This window comes from Calonectris borealis, chromosome 4, assembly GCF_964195595.1.
Source record: "Calonectris borealis chromosome 4, bCalBor7.hap1.2, whole genome shotgun sequence".
Classification (NCBI taxonomy): Eukaryota; Metazoa; Chordata; class Aves; order Procellariiformes; family Procellariidae; genus Calonectris; species Calonectris borealis.
Window position 1 is genome coordinate 83,470,971 of NC_134315.1, and position 16,283 is coordinate 83,487,253.

The 16,283-nt window shown below is 41.5% G+C and overlaps 1 protein-coding gene and 1 long non-coding RNA gene across 6 annotated transcripts; one reads left to right on the forward strand and one right to left on the reverse strand.

Annotated features, from left to right (window-relative positions):
- Positions 1–2,489: 2,489 nt before the first annotated feature.
- Positions 2,490–15,654, reverse strand: NAAA (N-acylethanolamine acid amidase). 5 transcript variants are annotated; one of them, XR_012673658.1, is made up of 11 exons: positions 15,425–15,654; positions 14,632–14,796; positions 12,621–12,747; positions 11,761–11,851; positions 8,401–8,477; positions 6,839–7,011; positions 5,898–5,960; positions 5,239–5,305; positions 4,666–4,694; positions 3,481–3,708; positions 2,490–2,797 (listed from the first exon to the last, which is right to left on the reverse strand). XR_012673658.1 is itself a non-coding variant. In XM_075150393.1 (11 exons), exons 1-10 carry the CDS (start codon positions 15,628–15,630, stop codon positions 3,633–3,635), a joined length of 1,074 nt encoding a protein of 357 aa, XP_075006494.1. In that variant the 5' UTR covers positions 15,631–15,653; the 3' UTR covers positions 2,490–2,797; positions 3,627–3,632. The 5 variants fall into 5 exon arrangements, 2 of the variants coding, with proteins under 2 accessions (XP_075006494.1, XP_075006495.1); XM_075150393.1 differs by having other exon boundaries at positions 3,627–3,708; positions 15,425–15,653; XM_075150394.1 differs by having other exon boundaries at positions 3,627–3,708; positions 15,075–15,441.
- On the forward strand, positions 3,705–8,373 carry LOC142082307 (uncharacterized). Its single transcript, XR_012673663.1, has 2 exons — positions 3,705–4,185; positions 4,283–8,373. It is a non-coding gene; the product is annotated as an uncharacterized LOC142082307 (long non-coding RNA).
- Positions 15,655–16,283: the final 629 nt, after the last annotated feature.

A 16,283-nucleotide genomic window follows, 5' to 3' on the forward strand; every position in this document is an offset into this window, starting at 1 on the left:
TGGGCTGAAAAATCTTTTGGGCTTTGTAGCTAGGGAACCTGTATTGCAGAAACGAAAGGATGGAAGAAGGAAGGATAAGTATTTAACTTAGTTCTAGTTAATTACTTCACAATTCTTAGTCATGAATCTGACTGGGCGTGAGAAAGCAGGAAATCTATTTTACTTCCCAGTGTCTCAAAAGTGGACACACAAAGCAGATGAAATCTCAAACAGAAGGACGATCAGTAAGCAAGTCAAACAACTACAAACGATCCTCCTTTTTTAAAAAACAATCAAGATCCCACAAAACACCCAAACCCTCCAAAAACAACCAGCGCTACATTTTAATGTTTCCAGCATTGTTAAGATTGTTTTATTTAAAGTATTAACAATCCTACCTCTCTGTATTTTTATCAAATTTCTTACGCAAAAGCAGCTCAACACGTTTCACAGCTTAAATCATCTAGTTTGTAAGACGTGTCATTTACCACTTTCTTGGTGCTTATATTTTTAACATGTCCTTAAAATAAGACCAGAAAGTTATATATCCTTCCAGTTGGCAAAAAAAAAAAAAAGTATTCAAGTTGGCATATAGGCTTTATTTTGTTGGCAATCACGATGTCTGAACGTTTATAAACAGGTTAAACGCAAGGCTTTTTTAATAAAATAATTTAAAAGAACAAACACAAAATAAAAGAAAATTAGACTTCTTAAAATCTAGTTTCCTTTCTTGTTTAAAACTCAGAAACCCCCACACATTTCAATAATCTGCTCTGTGGCTGGGCCTGAGCAAGTTCTGAACAGCTGATGAGACATAAACAGGACAGGAGCAGACAACTGTTTCCTGAATATTCATAGATACCAAATAATTATACACTCCAGATCTGTTTGTACACACTGAAACAAATACATTTGATTAAATTTTTATACCACTGAGAATCTGGGCCCACCACTGCCAGAAGATAATCAGCCTAACACTGCTGAGGTCAAGACAACTATGCAAAATTACACCTGTAAGGATCCTTTTGTCTTTACTTGTGGGTGGCTGTTACATAAAGAAAATCTGCTGGGATCAGGAGTCAGTCCCTGCTCTGTGAATTAAAGCAATGTCATTCTGAAATCTCAAAGATATCGTGACCGCCGTTATTGACATCTTCCTCCAGGAACTCTCCGTTTTTCGAATTTATCATTCTGGCATACGACTGCTAACGTCATTGTACAAACTGGGTCAAGGCAAAGCTTGCAGTGCGTTTATCCAGGTAGAAGTAGAGGATGCAGGTAAGTAGGTTATGACACTTAGCCAGACTCGGCGCAAGGAGATAAAGGGCCCACCTCTCCAGAAAGCTCTCTCAGGAACAGTTTGCATAACCGGTGCACAAATACTGCAGGCGACATTGCACGTATCTGGAAATGGTGCTCTGAGCTAGCATTCTGATCGTACCTCCTTCTCCCACGTAAAATTCTCACTGGCATTAGCAGGAATTTTGTCCAGCGAAGAATGGGACCTCTAAGCTTTACGTGAACGTATCCACCGGTCTTGACTCTTTAAATCCTTCTGTATTTCTGGGGTGCTCCCAAGAAATGCCTGAATTCAATATGTGGTCATAGCACAACCCGAGAAACAAACAAAAAAAACCACGAACCCTCTGCACTGCAGAAATTACTTGTAAACTTTCTGTTGTAGGCAACTTTCAAATATGTAAAAGGAAAACTATCCCTTTTCTAACCTCACTGCTTTCCCATCACAAGCTTCTCCCATCTACTGGGGGGAAAAGTCTGTATTATCACATCTCCTAAAACAGCTCCTGATTCCTGATGAATAAAGCACCATAGTCTACAGCTATGTGCATGCAGCGGTCAAACCCTGGAACAGGCTTCTTGGAGAGGTGGTTGATGCCCCGAGACTGGCAGTGTTTAAGAGGCATTTGGACAATGCCCTGAAAAACACGCTGTAACTTTTGGTCAGCCCTGAAGTGGTCGGGCAGTTGGACTAGGTGATCGTTGTAGGTCCCTTCCAACTGAACTAGTCTATTCTATACTCTCAGTCACCTTCATAAGCTACTAAAAACAGCTGAAGAGCCTGTGCACCAGAGAACCAAAGCTCAAGGGGAAAGAGACTGCCTGCAGTGGAATTCACACTGTGGAAAGTCACATTCCTTTGCACTGACACAGTAATTTTTGTGTTGAGGAAGGTCTCACAGAGCACGTCAGGACAGGATGGCCAAACCGATGCGGTTCAGCAAAGGCGTAGACAGCACCAGGACCTGGGGCGACCCTGTTCTGCAATTATAATAGGGTTCTGCAGAGCTCTGTTTGGTCTGCCCGCTCCCCCGGTCCAGTTCTCTCTGGGCATAGTATCTGATCCTGTTAGGCTCATGATCACAAGCCCCTCACAGATCAGGGAAAAGCATGATGACATTAGGAATAACACCACAGGTCTTCATAAATCAAGCGATCAAGTGCATATTTTCTATGTCTTAATTATATTCAGACCTACAGACTACACAAAATACATGAAGTTTTTTTTTTATTAGTCAGCACATAAGTACATTCAAGTTGCACAACTCTTTCCAAAAACAGTAAAAGCAGTTTTTAGCCATCAACATCTGCTAGAACATGAATATAATTACAATAAAATGAATCAAACTTCCATTACAGTCAGTTAACAGTATCATCTGACACACTTCAAAGAATTAGCAAGTCATTATTTCCTGAATGGTTCATGTAATTAATAAGCCAAAACAACTGTACTGCTTGTGAGAGTGATTTTAAAAGCATATGCCGGTCTTGGAAAGCTTCAGCTTTTCACTCATTTTGTCTGTTGAAATAAAAAGATAGATAAATAGATAAATTAGAGAGCACAGGTTTGTATAGAGCTAAGAAACAAACTCTTCAGAATCTCTAGAAGAAAGGAATTACTCTTGCTAAAACCACATGTCCAATATAACTGCTACAAATATAATATTAATAAGAGTTTAAAAAAACTATTCAAACTGGAATGCAGCTTATTGTGCTCCTGGCAAGACCACGCAACCAGAGTTTCTTGGAATAGAAATAAACAGAACTTAGCATCTTTCTCTGAATACGTTAAAGCTACCACGTGAGGCACCTTGCGAGTTCAAGCACTTTGAATTTTTCCACACTCACGAGAGAACACTCTCAAAGGATGCTCATGTTCAGTAGCCTGTGAACAGCTGTCGCAAACGAAGCTTGATCTTTCTTGGTGCCAAGTGCACCAGCCCCTCCTGCTGGGATTCAGTTCGCTCTGGCAGGTCCTCCTATCATAGTCAACTGCCTGGAGACATGCGAAAGGTATCGCAGTAGGGGGACTGGTAAAAATAATAGCTAAAACGTTCACAGAGGGAGCCTCTACTTTCAGGTCTCAACAACATCCACCCCTTCCTCTCTGATAAAGCACTTTTCCTAAGATAATCTCCAAGGATTTTGCAAAGAAAGTCAATACTTAACTCTATCTCTAAAACAACAAGGGAAGGTATTTACCCGAGGTCGATAAGCAAACCAGGGTGAGAATCAGGAATTCAGACCAGGTCACTTGAGTGCCACTGCAGTGCTTTGTCCCTCAGTGACTCTTCAGCTGAAATTTTTATTTAAGTACAAGTAGCTAGGAGTACCAGCACGCTACTTACACCTTTTCACTTCACAGTTCTGATCCATGTCTGGTACTTATCTGGAAGTGCAGCGCTCATTACTGTGGTATACACTGTGTTACTGGTAGGGAAAGAAGAAAAGAGTGAGTCACGTTCCAAAGGCAAGAAGATTAATTTATAAAACTAGCAAAGCAGCAGAACAAATTTTAGTGGAAACAAAGGTTCTGCTTAGGTACAGAATGGTTAGAAAAAGTGGGAAAGAGACTGATAAAAATGAAGGCTGCTGGCACAAATTTTTAGTATTTTTTCCCCACTTAGAACAGCAAAGGAACTGTACTTCAACGTCCGTTTGTTCACTGTATTAAAAAAATAGCATTGCTAATCTTAACAGTCACACAGATATATTCTTCTCCTTTCTCAAGTTCCTCACATTTATAAGACAGAGCAGAGGAAGTCCTGGTATTAACTTTGAAGAAGCCATTGCCAAGCTCTAATGCGAATGGCTGATCCAGAGAATACACTGAGCACCATATAAAAGTAAAACAAAACAGGATAACCTGCAAAGGTGCAATTCGTGGAACGACGCAGAACGATAATGGTATGCTGAAATAAACCTCTCTTAAAAATCCAGTAAATGGTACCTAAAAGCTACGTCCCCATTTACTGTTTTTTTTTCCTTTTTACACATCAAGCAGGACTACATCAGAAACTCCAGAGAAAGGCATTTGCAGTGTTAACACAAATCCGAAGATTCCAAAAGTGAAGGGCAAAAATGACTCAGCAGAAAGTCCAGCTGCTCCTCTAAGCAGTCATTTGCTTCACTAGTACAAAGGAACTTCCCATTACCAGACTGAGCCTAACGAAGTGTAGTTTCTTGGCTAGAGTGACAGAAGAAAGAGGAAGAGTGCTGTGGAAGTGGAAACAGAGTGCCACGTGCACAAGCAGAAATCTAAGCTAGGAAACCACAAGATACTCAGACAGATGCATAGCAAAATCCTAAGGAAGTTTGTGATTGACTTGTAAGTGGCCTGAGGCACGGCGGGAGGCACTGATTAACATCTCTGAATCTAATACTTACTTGTTTAAGACTGGCTTCACTGACAACACCTGTACAGAAAGTTTGAAGAGTTGTCATTTTGGTAAATGAAGAGGGAGTTAAAAGGCTATTTAGAAACAGCAGTAGGATGAAGTTACGCAAAGGAATAAGGAAGTCAAGGATTTCTCTTGCTTTTTTTCTTTAAACATCAGACCATTTTACAAAAATATTTTTAAAAAGCCCTCTGAAATATGCAACATGTAAGTTCTCAAAACTAACTGGTAAATATCACTCATGTCTAACGCCTTATCTGCCTGCTGTAATATTTATAATTGTGCTTGAAATTAGGAACTGCACAAGGACCGTGGTGATTCACCTCTTGCACTTCCCACTTGGATTGGCAGACTATTACGAAATACCTATGTAAGGGAGTTCAGAAACATTTTAACAAACAAACTTATCAGTCTTAAACTCTCCAAACACGGTTGTCTGGTACACCTTTTTCACCTTGCCTTCCTTGCACAGCTTTTAAATCCCTGTCAAAAATGCAACCGCACTTCTGCTTTGAAAAAGAATTTTAAGTCGAAGTCACAACGCAGAATTTAAAAGAAATACCTTAAAGAGCGTATCAAAATTAATGTTCTGCTGTCCAGTAGCATTGAGAGCTTTCATGGCTGGAGTTCTGCAGGAAAACAACGCAGTATCGTTAAACACACTTCAGTGTTCCAAAGGCTACAAAGCACCAATGTGAAAAATTTCTCACTAAATGCCTTTTCACTGAAATGCTTGCTTTGGCCTAAAATAATCCAGAGTTCTGTGTGACTGAATCTCGTCTCACATTGCTGAAGCTACTCTATTACTACACCATTGGGTACAAACCAACAGGGAATCTGCCGACAGCTTTTTGCATGCTACACAGCCTAAAGATTGTATGATGTCTGCAAGCGCCTTCCTAGTGCCATCAAACACTTGTTCACTGTGAATTTAAATCCTGTAACTTCTACTAAACTTTGCTTTATAAAGAAATTTTTGGTACATGCCTTATCCTTGCAATTTCTCATCTTTTATGCCATTCAAAGCCACACAGACTTTCCTCTGGCATATGTGAATATCGCTCCTTAGCGCATCTGTGCCCTTTTGAGTGGCATTACAGAAACTGAACAAGCTGCCTGCTCAACGAGCTAACACCTGCTCAGAGAAGAAAACACCCAAGTCTCTTAAGCTTTTTCAAAATAAAAGTGTTATCTCACCACGGAGCTCCAAACTAAATTTACCTTCGATCGTCAAAAGGCGGAGGAGTAGTCCAATGGTCATAGTTTGTCTCCACACGAAACCACCTACAACACAACACACAAACATAAAAGCAAACAAAAGGCAAATCAGCAGGTAATCAATAAAGGCCAAGAATTAGTATCTCTGTATTGCCAAAAGGGAAAAAAACTCCCTCAGAAGCCTCTTCCCTGTGTCTCTTGCAAGCCCAAGGGATCCTATGTTGATACACATGGCGGCCTTTACCATAAACTACTGAACACAAATGAAAAAGGAGTGACCTCTGAACTCCTGCTGGCATCAGTGACAAAACTACCACTGACTACAATAAAAGCAGGATCAGACCTTTAAAGAGATGATCAGAGAAAAGATTACGGGTGTGGGGACGATGCAGCCTGCAGCATTCAGTTTGGAGTACACGGAGCCAACAGGCCATCTGGCTGTTGCCAAGCCGATACTTACTGGCTGACTGTAGTCATTAAGTGCCGTTTTTCACCACAGGGCAACTATTTAGGATCTCCTTCACATATTAAGCTGCTGATTTCACAAAATTGATAGGAACAGTTATTTTTGAGCCTTCAACCTTTCTACCACATTGGGTCAAAACTAATTTGGAAGTGCTGAATTTACTGGTGCAGTACTTGGCAGACAGACAGGAAAAGCCCTCAAGTCTTGTCTCCTTTGGAATCTGGCTGAAAAAGAAACACATGCAGATGCTTTTTCCACCTTTGACCCTTTGGACTGCCCCAACCTGACAAGGTGGTGTGATTCCTTCTCAAAGAGAAGGGACTGGGGTTCCTTTCAGAGGCTTTCAAGCTTTTCCTGTCCAGCTGTAAGCATTAGTAACAGATGAGCCGGGGTCTCTCAAGAAAGTTGTGTCACTAACCCTGCCTATCACTCAGGAGGGAATATGAAAAAACAAAATAAACCGTTTTTTTCTACTTACGCTCCACCTAAAGGATCGAGAGGCCAGAGATCTGCTGGCCCTCTTCTATTCCTCGTTATGACCATGCCTTCTTTGGGCGATACACCTCCTACAATATAGTAAACTTCAGCAATGATGGGGACGTCCGCTAGTCTGAGAACAGCTGACTGGAAGTCCTCTGCTCTGCTCAGGGTCTAACGCAAAAAGGAGATCACAGTGAAATAAAGGTCACAGAGCACGGTCAAGCACAAAAACGAGCACTGGGACATCTTAAAAAGAAGAAAAGGTCCAGCTTTTTAGAAAATGGCACTTGACTGTAAATTGCCTACTTGAAAATATTTCTCTGAAAAGTTTTCCAAACTGACTAGCCTATGAACATGAAATGTATATGACTCAGTAAATTAGCTCATTAATCCCAGCTTTGCAAATATTCAAAGACACCAGTAAATATACATACACATATACACACACACACATATGTACACATATGTGTATCGTGAAAAGTGGAAAAAGCTGAAAAACTGCCATTCAAAAGACAGAGGCATGTCCATACTCTGCAAATTCAGTCCTCAGCGAAGTCGTTCAGTGTGAACAATGGGACAGATGAAAGTGGATAAAAGGGGGGGAAAAACCCGCTCCCCGTCTTTGTCATGCTGGCGGTTTAAGAGGACTTAGCTACCAATGGCGAGTAAGGCAGAGGCATTGCTTACAGCAAGCCTGACTTTTCCTGCCATAACCAGGTGACTAACTTAGCATAAACTGACAGTTCCACTGCAGCCCATAAAGCTGCCATTTTCAGGCATAGAGCCACAACCTACTGAAATGCATTTTTAAATATGAATGCTGTGCACTAACTTAAAACAAATGTGGAGAACACGCATCAAACAAAATTGTTCAGAAAGACGGGGAAAGCGCTGGAGAACAATTAATTATTTCTGACAGCAACACTGCAGCTAATAGTTTCAAGTCACAGCCTCAAGTCACATCTCAAACTCAAAAAATATGAACAATAAAGTCTCCAGTAGACATTCCAGTTCTGCAGAGAGTTTACCTACAAACCATATCATTCGTGTTTACCGAAATTCATTAATCTGAGAAGCAGCAGACCTGTTTTATCTTAGTAGTACCCTAACACAATAGTCAAAAAATGCGCTATACGAAGTACCGGTCTAACTCCTGCCGCTCACCAGTAAGCTCTGCATTTTTAATACGGTAACAGGTCAAACGTAGTGTAAAATAACCACTGGGTCAGATACTAACCACCTAAGAGCGCAGCTGCCTCAATTTGTTGAATTAGAAATCACAGCTACCTGAAATACACCCTAGGAATGAAGTCTTTGCACAGCTTCTCAAAGACTTTTGGCATTGATTAGAGACTGCCCCCCTGAAGGATGGTAATTGCCTCTCTCATACACATCGCTGACGATTTGGGCACAATACCTATCCCCTCTTATGACATGCATTTACTTACCAATGTATTGAATTCTCTGTGAAACGAAAAGTTGGAGCATCAAATTTACCATGAGTTTGTAAGTACAAATGACATCACTGTGAAATATGAGAAAACAACTCGGTGCACTTACGTCTCGGACAAGCCAACTGACGGGGTAATTCCGATTCAGAAAAGCAGCTATTGCATTTTCCCACCAGCCACCACCCGCTGGAAAAAAAAGAAAAATTACTGTACATGCATGTTACGTACACTCTGTGAAATCTATCCTCCCGCCTTCCTTTCTTCATGTCCCATTTCTAGCTCTGCCATCTTTCCCTCTACTGCATTACAAAAGATCAGTGCAATAAATTCTTTAATTCTCTAACTATATCACTATCAGAAAAACATCAAAGGTAGGCAGCTTACACCAAACGGACAAAGCATACACAATCTCAGAGGAGCTTCTGTACCATCTTGAGCTTATCAACACTGTTTAGAACACTGAATGCTGATAGTGCTCCTTTTCTTTTGTCTTACTTTACTGATGTCTATACATAAAATATGCAGTATGTGCTGCATAACCAGGCTAATATACCCCGGCAAGCCCTCATTTTACAAAATTTGTCTTTCAAATGCTCAGTTTTCTGTATCATTAGATTCGGATATTGAAGTACCACAGAAAGCTAAATTCTCAGTGAAACAGGGTAGCGATGTATCAGCATAAAATGTCAACATTTCAGGAGAAGGGCTAACGAAGAGCGTAACATCTAGCTGAAACTACAGGTGAAACATACATAGACAACATAATCCCAATTGAAGTGCAACCAGGGCAGCTGGATTAACACCCCTGCTTTCCAGAAAGCAGCTCAGACCTGTAATGACAGGAGCGATCATTATCTTAGCTTTTTGGTGCCTTCTGAAAGGTACGATATTCCTGTGACCAGTGCCATAAGAGGGTGCCATAAAATGGTAGGGAGTCTGAGGTACAGTGGACAATAAACAAGACAGTGTTCAGCACCGTACAGAGAATACACAGTATCTCTCAGAACTTGCCGGTGCTACCAATTTCAATCAAAAACTATCACATTCTTTTCAGTATTGATAACCTGCTAGCTGCTCAGTTTTTAAGCCGTTTTTATTCATAGCTGAATGATAAGCAATGAAGAGTCAAAGGTGACTGTAACAGGGACCAGCACTTCGTAACCCGTATTTCCAAAAGGATTGCGGGTCTATTCATATGATACATTCAGCTCAAATATTAGCATTAATCAGCTCATTATTCATCTTACTGAAATATTACACAAAAGAATTACACAGAAATCATGAAACAGCTAAAAAAGAGGTAGTGATGGTGTTTCTGTGTTACTGGAGAAAATTAGGAGAACTAAGAAAAACGGCAGGTCAAGTTTATAATTATCCATACGCCAAAAGAAGAAAAAGCCAGCAGAAAACATATGCTTGATAGACCTTCACCCTCATTTAAAGTCATCCCCCTTTCCAGCTGTAGTTCACATGCTGGTTTCCCTAAATTTTTTACTTCAGTTGTACAGTGACAGATAAAGCAGCAAGCAGTCAGCGACAACCGATTTACAGGAGCACAACACGTGTTGAGTGAATTACTATTGTCTGTCGCTAAAAAGTGACTGAAGTCGCGGCACACAGGTGGATGACAGCACATCACCTCCTGACGGACATCAGGGGCCCATCACACACCAAAGTTTGCAGTACTTGATTCCTCTCTCAGAATCAGGAGAACAGAATAGGTTTGGGCATGGACTAAACCAGCTCACTGTTGTCTAAGATGATCCTTATTCTGAGGGCTGAAGCACACTGCTGAGAAACAGCAGGGAGAACAGGATGGCACTGGTTTTGTCCCCAAATTGTGCCTCTTCACAGACTTTGGTTGCAAGATTTTCTAAATGAAGCCTTTTGCAAAGACTCGGTACACTTAAGACTGATGTTAGTATGAACTAAAAGCAGTTTGCATCTCTCCGCATCAGCCCAGGATGCTTCAGTTTTGAAAGGATTAAATAACTACACTAGCCTCAAAAGCAGGCTCTTAAAAACAGAGGAGTGTAAACTATGGAAAGAATCTAGTGAATGCAACAAGGCAGTATTAACAAAGGAAACAGGAATCAAAAGGTGCATGAGCTCCATAGCAGAATCCCTGCTCATAGAGATAATGAATATGTATATAACGTATACAGTGAATAGTGTTTGCATAACAGCTAACAAAAATTTTTAAAAACAAAAGATTGTCCAATTAAAAGAAAAGATGAAAAAGAAAGGAAAAATTGCTTACCACAATCACAAGTGAAAAATAAACATTTATTTTAGATGTTGGTTCCAACTCGGACTAACAAACAGCTAATAAAGAACAGCAAAAAGTATCTGCTTCTTAAAAAGAAAAGAAAAAAGAAAAGAAAAAAGAAAAGAAAAAAGAAAAGAAAAAAGAAAAGAAAAAAGAAAAGAAAAAAGAAAAGAAAAAAGAAAAAAAGAAAAGAAAAAAGAAAAGAAAAAAGAAAAGAAAAAAGAAAAGAAAAAAGAAAAGAAAAAAGAAAAGAAAAAAGAAAAGAAAAAAGAAAAGAAAAAAGAAAAGAAAAAAGAAAAGAAAAAAGAAAAGAAAAAAGAAAAGAAAAAAGAAAAGAAAAAAGAAAAGAAAAAAGAAAAGAAAAAAGAAAAGAAAAAAGAAAAGAAAAAAGAAAAGAAAAAAGAAAAGAAAAAAGAAAAGAAAAAAGAAAAGAAAAAAGAAAAGAAAAAAGAAAAGAAAAAAGAAAAGAAAAAAGAAAAGAAAAAAGAAAAGAAAAAAGAAAAGAAAAGGGACGGAAGAGGCAAACCCAAGCTCTGAGTTGGACGTAACTATCAATATCTGTCAAACTAAAGCGCTGATGGAAAAGGCAGTGACCCTTCCTCTGCCTCCCTGACTGTTACAAGCCCTTCTATTATCAAGTTTTAGTTCTCAGTAGTGACATCTCTCAACTTTCCTCTACTACCAGATCTTTCCTCAGCCGCGTTTCCAGCGTCTCCATGCATACTCTGAAGCCCTGCTGCCTCTTCCCTAGATTTCTCAGTCTTATGCTTCTCTTCCCTTCCTCTCTTTCAAGCTGCCTTATGGGGACAGAGAACTAGGAAAGCAGCTGTTTATTTGCTATACACGAGTGCATCTTTTTCTCTCAGCCCCTACTCTGCCATCTCCAACCGTGTCTCTTGAACAGACCACATGAATTTGTCTCTTAAGGCTTTCCCCAAGGTACTCTGTCTCCTTTGACACTTTTCAAGCTCAGACCACAGCGTGCTGACAAACAAAGGTCTTTCTCCTACGCAGCAGCCAAAAATTGGCAGCATGTGTGATTTCACTCCCTGAGGGCCAGAGAAGTCATTCAATCTCAGCTCCTTCCTGGCAACCTTAATTGTAATTTAGAGCTGAGAATGCGAGAGAAAGGCCAGAGCAGGCAACAATCAACTGAAATAGTGTACATAACATCAAGCGTGGAAGACAGATTTATTTTACCTCGTTCATCACCGGAGATTGTGAACTTGTGTGGACTTTGTCCAGTCCATAAGCCTACGTAACCAAGAAACGTGGTGCCTTGATATGCTATCTGAAATCAGGAAACATGCAGTATTTTAGCATTCTGGAACAGAACACTACTTACACGATATAGGCAACGCTCTGAAGGAGCATCCTGTACTTTTTCCTGTGACTTTCATACCTAAGTTGCTATAAAACACTTTGCCTTAAATTACAGTAAAACTTGCAAAGTAAATTATAAAAAGACTCTGAGGACCAAAATTCACTGCATTTAATTTCTTCATGATCACCAACTGCTACAAAAGTTTTGCTCAAGTTAGCAAGTACCCAAGCAAGAAACAAAGAATTCTCCATTTGCAAAACGGACTAATGAATATTAAGAAAATCACACTAACGAGGACTGCGCTAGCAACTGGTTCATTTTTGGAAATTTTCATCTAAAACACACACATCGGTCACAAAAATTAACAAGGCCTTAGAAAAAAGCCTTAGAATCGGTCCCTGCCAAAACTGATCTCTTCTATATTCTCTAGTATTTCTTTTCTTTTTAAATATCTTGTCATTTCCTTCTTTCAACATCTCTGTCCAAATAACGGTCTTAAGATACTAGATTATGCTGTTCTATTTGTTCCAGTTTATCACCACAAACTCGGTGTCCAGAAAGCAAAGAAAACCAGCATTCATCCCGCATTCCTAGAGAGAGCGGCTGCGGTGCTCTAATAATCCAGTAAACTTCAGATAGGAGCCACATTCCTACACTAAACCCCACTACGCAGCTGTACGACCGTACCCCATTCCTTCACGGAATACCACCCAGCCATGTCAACCGCAGATCATACCTGCCCACTTTTTACAAACCGCACATCAATTGTAATCTTTTTTAATATATCGACAAAATCATAATCCAGGTTCCGACCATGGTAAATGTTTCCTTTGTCATCCTGAGCCACAATACTAGTACAGAAGCTTCAAAAACAAAAACGAGAAAGAATGATTTAAGAAAAAGCTATGACAAAGCTTTCAATATTATAATTGAACTAGCTCAACATTTCAGAAGGAGTAACTAAGTTCATCTTCTGCGAAGTATTTTACTAATGTAAGCATACAAATAGGAGCTTGCATTATATCATTAACACTTATGCTTCCCAACCTGAGAAAAGAGTCTCATCCTATACTTTTTGATAAAATTTCTAACAGGTTTTAATTTCAAATTGGAGAGAAAAAAAAAGGGACAGAATGGTTTGACTGAAGCTCTGCATAACTACACAACACTACGATATCCTATATGACTTCTGCATGACATCCATAAGGCAAAGTCCTTTCCCACAGAGTCTAGCATACAAAACTGTACAATCCTTAACTTATCAGGTCCCACCTGGCTGAGAAAGTCAAAAGTTGCACTACTACTGCCTGCATCAGGACAGATATTACAGACCAGGCATGAAGCAGCATTTCCACTTGGGAAAAATTTCATTGTTTCATTTTACTTCTTTTCTAAATCGAGACAAAAATCTGACATCTAAAAATGTCCACAAAGTATCAGTCTGAGACTTCCTGGATTTCATTTTGACAATTATAGATTATTTCATTGCAATTTGGACCCCGGTTATATTTTTAATCACAACTCAGAAAGAAGTTAAAACAGAGTCCTTTCAAACTGAAAACATCAGTTGTTGTTAAAATGTCAGCCATTTCAATAGTAGTCTAACCTCTTCTCTAGAAGAGGAAGTGTGCCGAAATTCCTTTTTTAATAGCACTTTCAGTTTCGGTGAAACAGGCTTTTTTGTGAAGTATATTGAATTAGCAGGGTATTAAAAATTTATCTTCTCTAGAATTTGAGAGTTACGAGTTTGTCATTCCAGCGACTCAGAACACTGTCTTTCAAAACCGAAAAGGTAAATTTCTCAGACAAGTAGTGAAGTTCCCAGTTGATCCTTTTTTTTAGTATCGTTAGAGATGAGAAACTTAAAATTTCATGGACCTTATCAGGGCTAAGAATGATAAGGGTCCTCTGTGAAATACTAAGAAAGCTAGCATTTAAATGACTATCTTATCTGATATTAATCCTTACTGAAAAAAAAAGATCACTTCAAACAAATACCACACATTAAGAAAAATAATAATCAAAATGCATACAAGTGGCTGTATGCACGTGTTTTTTATTAAAACCTATACAGAGAAATATTTTTAGGATCCTCACAGGGAGCAACAAGTGTTTATTATTCTCCTGCACATGCTTCTAGGGTAAAAAAAGACAACGAAAATGAGTATTTTTTCTACTGAGGTTTTGTTTGCTGTCATAAAGATACTACATCGATTTTCCATTATGCAAATTAAAAAATTACATTATACAGTCATTGTGAACATTAATTTCATCAGAAAATGGTGTGGAAGCAACTTTAACTCAGATGAATGGTTAAAATAATGAGATTGCAACTAATGCTTCTAGTTTCCTTTTTGGTGAAATACGACAATTTGAACGACAAAAGAGTACATTGCACTATCTTCGAACATAAATGAACCCAAATACTTTGAATGCATGGCCCTTTCTTATTAGCAGAAATTTTTTTTATACTTTCATACATTTATACAGATATATACACACAATAACATTACAGCTACACGTTACCTTTATTAACGAATAAAAATACTGCTTTGCATTTCTTGTTCAATTCAGGACACAAACTGCCTAATGAACCCTCCAGCTGAACCTATGAAACAGTATGAGAATGAACAGCGCAAATCACCTACCACGTGTGTTCACCCGCCTTTTTGTGTGTTCTCCCACGCTGAACTAAAATGAATCTGTAAATCTGTTTCTACCAGGTTCTGTAAGTACCAGACACTTACGCAGTAGATTCGTAGGCGAAGTTAAGCAAGACTCCATCTCCAAGACTTATTCCCAGTGCTTTGCACAGTCCCAGAATTTCCCCCGCAAAGGGCTGCGGCATAAAGAACTCCAATTCTGCTGCTATCGGCCGAATAACTTCGTGGACCCATTTTGGTATACTTTCACTGCAAAATACACTCAAGGCATGAGCTGAGAAAGCGAGAAAAAGGTTTGCAACTTGCGCCTGGCAGTCAGATACTCAAGGAGTCTGTCACTCCTCTGACCAGCCTGTCCCAGTTGTTGCTGACCATCCGTTAGCAGCCTCTCCCGCGCCGTATCAGACATCCCTGCATCCCATCCCTCACCGAATCTCATGGCCTTCTGCACGCCCCCAAAGAAGCCTGCACAACCCGAGCAAAACATTCAGCACAGCCTGCCTACCCGTGAGAGGTTTTATTCCTACCAGGGATCTCCCCGCTCCATCCGCTGACAGGTTCCTAAGCATGTGCGTAATGCAGTGGTACTGGCTTAACGCTCAGAAAAAACAGCCCTGAATTTTTGAGTTCAGAGAAGTTCAGCAGCCGTGCAGCATCACTTCACCCTCTTCGTTCAGGCCCTGCAGCAGCGGGTCTGGCGGGGGGAGAAGGGCTCCACCGCGCAGGGGGGAAGGGAAAAGCGGGCCCTGGCCCGATCCCGCTCCCGGCACGCTCTACCGGGGAAGAAGGGCTGTCTGACAGACCGCCGGGCACGGCGCTGTCCCCTCGGCCCCGGCTGTTTCACACCCCTCCCCGCGCCGCGCCGCCCCACACTCACTCGATGACCCGTGCGAAGGCGGCGCGCAGGAAGGCGGGATCGAAGTGCCCCAGCACCGGCAGCCACCGCTCCTCGGCGGGGCTGTCCAGGCTCACGTTACACAGCAGCGGGGCCGCCGCGGGGGGAGCCGGGGCCGCCGCTACCTCCCCGCACAGCAGCACCAGCAGCCCCCACAGCCGGGACCCCCGCGCCGCTGCCCGCCCCATGGCGCTGGACGCGGCCGCCGGCGGGCACGCCGGCACCGGGCCTCCCCGCAGCGGCAACGGCCACCCCCGCCCGCCAAGGGCGGCCGAAGGGGAAGGGCCGGGACACGGCGGCCGCCCAGGGCGCTGCGGGCGGGAACCGCCCTCCTCAGGCGCCCGCCCCGAGGCGTAACGGCTCTCCGCGCGCGGCCTAACGGCCGTCCTCGACGCTGCCCCGGGCGAGCGGCGTCGCATCGCCTCCGGGAAAACGAGTGGGCCTTGCTCCATGCTCGCCGCGATGGGGATGGGCCGGCATCCCCTCGGGGCCCGCCGCCTACAGCACCGCCCCCGGCTGTCAGGGCCGTAGTGACTAGAGGTAGGATACAATGGACAGAGAGTTAACAAAAATACAGGGGGAAAAAAAACATTAGGGGAAAGCTGAGGCTTAACGTGTGTGTTGCATTTCCCCCGCGTTTTGGCAGATAGTTTAAAGAAAGCAGCCCAATACTCTCGTTTTTGATAGTAGGGTAAAGGAGCCACATACTAGACAGCAAGCCAGTAGAGCTCTGCAGTTGCTGACTGCCACTGCTAGGCTATAAACAAGGGGGAGAAGGGAAGAGGAAAGACTAATTAAGTGCCTCTCCCTTTTCAACCTCATTAATCATTATTTTTTGGAC

Bases quoted from the DNA above. Each gene is read 5' to 3' on its own strand.
- NAAA (XM_075150393.1), bottom strand. From the start codon at position 15,630: ATGGGGCGGGCAGCGGCGCGGGGGTCCCGGCTGTGGGGGCTGCTGGTG. The intron at 11,852-12,620 runs GTATGATCTGCG...TCCTGATTTCAG, and splicing joins GGTTTGTAAAAAGTGGGCAG to ATAGCATATCAAGGCACCAC. The intron at 3,709-4,665 runs GTAAGTATTAGA...TTTCCCTACCAG, and splicing joins GTGAAGCCAGTCTTAAACAA to TAACACAGTGTATACCACAG.